The 5,099-nt window shown below is 47.9% G+C and overlaps 1 protein-coding gene across 1 annotated transcript in view; it reads right to left on the bottom strand.

Annotated features, from left to right (window-relative positions):
• Positions 1 to 908: 908 nt before the first annotated feature.
• Positions 909 to 5,099, bottom strand: part of LOC130371590 (alpha-1,6-mannosylglycoprotein 6-beta-N-acetylglucosaminyltransferase B-like) — a 20,153-nt gene continuing 15,962 nt past the window's right edge. Inside the window, exons 14-18 of the mRNA XM_056577416.1 lie at positions 3,573 to 3,710; positions 3,212 to 3,328; positions 2,764 to 2,838; positions 2,215 to 2,375; positions 909 to 1,345 (exon numbers count right to left, since the gene is read on the bottom strand). Coding sequence (XP_056433391.1) covers positions 1,147 to 1,345; positions 2,215 to 2,375; positions 2,764 to 2,838; positions 3,212 to 3,328; positions 3,573 to 3,710 — 690 coding nt within the window. The 3' untranslated portion in view covers positions 909 to 1,146. The remainder of the gene's footprint in view (positions 1,346 to 2,214; positions 2,376 to 2,763; positions 2,839 to 3,211; positions 3,329 to 3,572; positions 3,711 to 5,099) is intronic.

Genomic DNA, 5,099 nt, shown 5'->3' with positions numbered 1-5,099 from the left:
AGCCTCACATTTGACAAGGCCAAGCTTCAGAACCTACTTACATTCCATGGGCGACGGTTGACGTCAAACTGCTGTACGGCCAGTAAGGTTGTGGTTGGCATGAGCTGTAGCCAATCCCAAAGAGGTGTTTAGTCCACGCAGCCAATAGGGGCAGAGGAAGTCATTCTCCTCGTCTTGTTTTGTTGAGGTTGAAGCAAGTTTGAGGAAATTGACGGGCGTGTTCGAAGTTGAACAGCCGGGCTCCGTACAGCCAGCACCCCATCACTTTAAAGCCTGATTATTATCAGCCTGTCGTGTAGCACCTCATACCCCATCACACACATGCACGCATAAACGTCCTGCTGATGATCCATTATGATAACATCTTCAATACTCGCAACTCAGATGTCTTACAAGGTGTGTGTGTGTGTGTGTGTGTGTGTGTGTGTGTGTGTGTGTGTGTGTGTGTGTGTGTGTGTGTGTGTGTGTGTGTGTGTGTGTGTGTGTGTGTGTGTGTGTGTGTGTGAGTGAGTGTGTGTGTGTGTGTGTGTGTGTGTGTGTGTGTGTGTGTGTGTGTGTGTGTGTGTGTGTGTGTGTGTGTGTGTGTGTGTGTGGTGAGCTATAGAAGCTGCCTGCTGAGGACACATGGGTGTACCGTGTACCGTGCGTAGGAAGTGCCTCGGAGTATGTTGGCCCATAAAGCAAGTATGAATGTTGGGATCAGGAATTCAACTATTAAGTGTTTAAAGCAGGCATAATAGCTGCAGTGTAGCTTTTCTTTCCTCCTCAGTTAAGACTCCTGTTGTGATAATGCATAAGCATGGCCACGCATTTGTTTGTTAAGTGCTTCAAGCATTGGGAATTATAGCCGTTTCCTGAGCAGTGTTCTATTAAAGCCATATAACAAACCTAAACTCCACCCAGCGCACTCACATCTATATATCCAACACATATTGGTCTAAATATAAAAAAGATTAAAGCAGTCCATATGTAGACATCCTGATATACACATATTTAGATTTCCGCTCCTACATGCAAGCATTCCATCCAAAACAAAAAGTTTACAGTAAACTGGGACTAAACGGGAAAACATGTCCTGAATACACCCGCAATCCACCCTGATCGCCCTGCTGCTCTCTTTGGTGTTCTGTGTGCTCACACCGCCCCCTAGAGGCCGTGGGGAGACAGTGCCACCTGTCCGGGCAGGTGAGTCCGGCAGGGACACAGTCTGCGGAGCTGGGGGTCTGACCCGGCGCAGCTGAACAGCAGGGGCTCGGCCTGCAGACCGCAGCGCCGCCCCCACGGGCTGTAGGCAGGAAACAGGTGGTTCACTTCCTGTTCCCTCGCAGAGCAGCTCAGCCCCAGCCTAGAGAAAGGGCCGGAAGGAATGTGGAGGATTGATTAGCACTGAGAGGCAGAATTCATGAGTTGTGAGTGAGATAAAATAGCAATACAATGAATAATAAACTCCAAATGTTAGAAGTCATCTAGAGGTGACTAGTCATCCCCTAGCAACCAGCCCAGAGGTTAGAAGTCATCCCCTAGCAACCAGTCCAGAGGTTAGAAGTCAACCCCTAGCAACCAGTCCAGAGGTTAGAAGTCAACCCCTAGCAACCAGCCCAGAGGTTAGAAGTCATCCCTTAGCAACAGTCACTTTGAAGTACATGTGTAGCTATAACTGAACTCTGTATTTTTGCCCAGTTGGACTTTCTATGGAATAGTGACGAAATAGGGTTAGCAGGTGAACACGGAAGACCACTGCAATGTGAAAACAAATGTAAACGTGTGTGGATGATGACTGGTTTCAGCAGCCTCACACAGGAGAGATCTCCTACATGGCAGCATGGAGCACCAGGCCATGTATATCCTACAAACCTTCACAACAGGCCGGCCTTTCACCACCACCCTGTGTCCTATGGAGGAGCCCAGTGGAAGGCACCTCGGGGGAGTGTGGTCTGGACAATGTGTTTGTGTAGGTCTACATCTGTGTGTGTGTATGTATGTATGTATGTATGTATGTATGTATGTATGTATGTATGTATGTATGTATGTATGTGTGTGTACGAGTGTGTGTGTGTGTGTGTGTGTGTGTGTGTGTGTGTGTGTGTGTGTGTGTGTGCGTGCGTGCGTGCGTGCGTGCGTGCGTGCGTGCGTGCGTGCGTGCGTGCGTGCGTGCGTGCGTGCGTGCGTGCGTGCGTGCGTGCGTGCGTGCGTGCGTGCGTGTGTGGGGGTCACCTGCTGAAGGTCTGGGGGTTGTTGAGGTGGTGAAACAGTGCAGGCTCACACACTAGACCAGACCGTCGACACACACTCACACAGGAGAGGCTGAGCGGGCCCAGGTGGGTCCGCAGGGCGCCCTCCGGTGGCCAGGTAGGGGAGGACGGGGTGCAGAAGTCCTGGTGGGAGGGGAAGAGGCAGCTCATTGAGCATTTGGGAAGCTGTTTAACCTGCAGTGATCCTGTACATCTTGCTATTATGCATGATAAAATGTGAAAACTGTGGAATATAAGCCAATATATATATATAGTTTAATAACATGTTTATACCTAAGATAAGCATTACAGTAAAACAGTAAAAGAGATTAAAATGCAATCACATGAATATACCAAGAACTACAACAAAAGGAAAGATCTCTAAAGTAGGAGGAGAACAGGGAGGAGACTGTAGAGCAGAGCCGATTGACGGAGTTCAACGCGTTATGGGGTGGTGCAGCCTGGAGACGGGCGGCCTCTTGAGGTGTTGAGTGTCGTGAGTGTTCCACTGGTTCTGCTGGTCCTGACTCACCTGGTGGGTGATGTAGGCCTGCAGCCTCTCTAGCATCCCAGCACAGGTGAACTCTCTGGGGGTGAAGGGCTTCACCTGAACCATCACACACACACACACACACACACACACAGACACAGACACACAAACACACAGAGAAATACAATCAGTACAGACACACAAATGGTACAGAAGCACACACACAGATGTAGACACACACACACGCACACATACACACACACACACACACATACACACACACACACACACACACACACACACACACACACACACACATACACATACACACACACACACACACACAGTACAGACCCACAAACGGTACAGAAACACACACACACAGACACAAATGCAGACCCACACACACAAACAGTACAGACACACGCATAAGCATTATTGTGGGTTTGTGTGTGACGTGCGTCTGGTGTGTATGTGTGTTGCGATGTACCTGTGTGAGCTTAATGTCCCTGATGGCTTGCCGTACGGCAGTCAGGTTACTGGCATCCACTGTCCAAACGTATGGCTTCCCCACAAAGTGTTCGGCATAAGGGTGCTGGGAGGACACCTGGGGGAGAGGGTGGAGAGAGAGAGACAGAGCGATGGAAGGAGAGAGAGCGGGAGAGACAGAGGCAGAGAAAGAGTTTTAGTTTTACTGTAAAGACTGCTCCTACCCTGCTGTTTTATAACAGTCAAACGTTAGCAAACAAATATGACTTGACAAATTCCACAGGTTTGATTCAGCGAGAGATAGTAACGATAGCAGATGAACAACATCCCATAATGACCCCCCCCCCCCCCCCCATAGTTACCTCCCTGGTGGTGGGCTTGCCCCGGTAGAAGGAGCTGGAGTTGGGGGGTGTCAGGCTGGGCTGAAGGAACACACAGCCCAGAGCCAGGGCCTCTATCGGGGCCGGGCCCTCGTAGGGGAAGCCCAGGCCCACAAACACCTGGAGGAAGCACAGGTAGAACCTTTACTAGGCACTTCTTGTTGTATTCATATTTAAAGGAGGAAAGAAATAGGGTATGTGTTTGAATTCTTCTCACTGTCCTGTTCCATCTTATTTCCTGTCTGGGCTCATGCAGTCTTACACGCTATGCCGTCACGTGACCCATGTGGTGCCAGCTTCAGACAGAGGGCAGGAAGTGAAACGGAGAAGCTCAAGCAGTAGTGCTTCAGTCGACGGTAAATGACCGTGTACTGCGGACCTTGGACTACACCAGAGATCAGATGAAAGCATTCAAAAGCCTGGAGTCACAGAAGTCTTTCATGTGTGGCTGGGTTCACAAATTGGGAACAAGCATTCTAGTCAAGTTTTCACCGAGGAAGTTTGGGCTTTAAGGTTTCTCGTAAAAAAAACGTCCAAGTCGCTATGCTGAGGATGGGTTGTATGGTAAACAAAAATTATGTAAAGCTTATAAACCTTGCCAGATAGCATAATATCATCAAACCATTAGGATTGAACCCACAATCAAGCTCCAATAAACATCTCTTAACTTATATACAGTGTATGTATATCAGATGGAATTGGGTATGGGTTAATGTCATCAGCAAACAACCTGTATAGTATAAGTGTGTGTGTGTGTGTGTGTGTGTGTGTGTGTGTGTGTGTGTGTGTGTGTGTGTGTGTGTGTGTGTGTGTGTGTGTGTGTGTGTGTGTGTGTGTGTGTGTGTGTGTGTGTGTGTGTGTGTGTGTGTGTGTGTGTGTGTGTGTGTATGTGTGTGTGTGTGTGTGTGTGTGTGTGTTTATTTATTTTTTTTATATTTATCATACAGGAAAGTACTAAAAGTAACAAAGTTACAATTTAAAACGGGCCTGTCTCAGTAAAATAGCTGATTTCCAGCAGGTTCCTGTTCTGCAACACATATAACATGTAACAGGGACAAGGCACATCACACGTCACATTTACATACAACACATAACAGGGAAATAGCACATCAGACATCAGTAGGACAATCATATAGACAGCAGACTGAGCACAGACATTGATCTATATAAGTCAGTGTTTGCAAGTGTATGTGGTGAGGAGTAACAGTTTATAAGCTTTTTTGAACTGTGTGATGGATTGTAATGCTCTAATGTGATGGGGAATGCCATTCCAGACTTTGGTGAAAGTATGGATGAAGGACCTCTGCCCATAGCCGTTATTGTATGCGGGCACTGGGTGGAGGGCCATGGAGACAGATCTAGTGACTCGCACTTGGGGCATGTTATGTGTTGGCAAGAGGGAGATGAGTGTTTGTGAAGTGCTGTGTTGGAGTTGAAAATAAAATGTGATAGCATGACTGTAAATAACATTTTGAAAGGACAGAGCGTGTGATTGAGTGAGTGCAGTGC

Source organism: Gadus chalcogrammus, chromosome 18 (assembly GCF_026213295.1).
Source record: "Gadus chalcogrammus isolate NIFS_2021 chromosome 18, NIFS_Gcha_1.0, whole genome shotgun sequence".
Lineage (NCBI taxonomy): Eukaryota > Metazoa > Chordata > Actinopteri > Gadiformes > Gadidae > Gadus > Gadus chalcogrammus.
The sequence above is the reverse complement of the archived record's forward strand: the minus strand, read 5'-3'. Positions and strand labels throughout refer to the sequence as shown.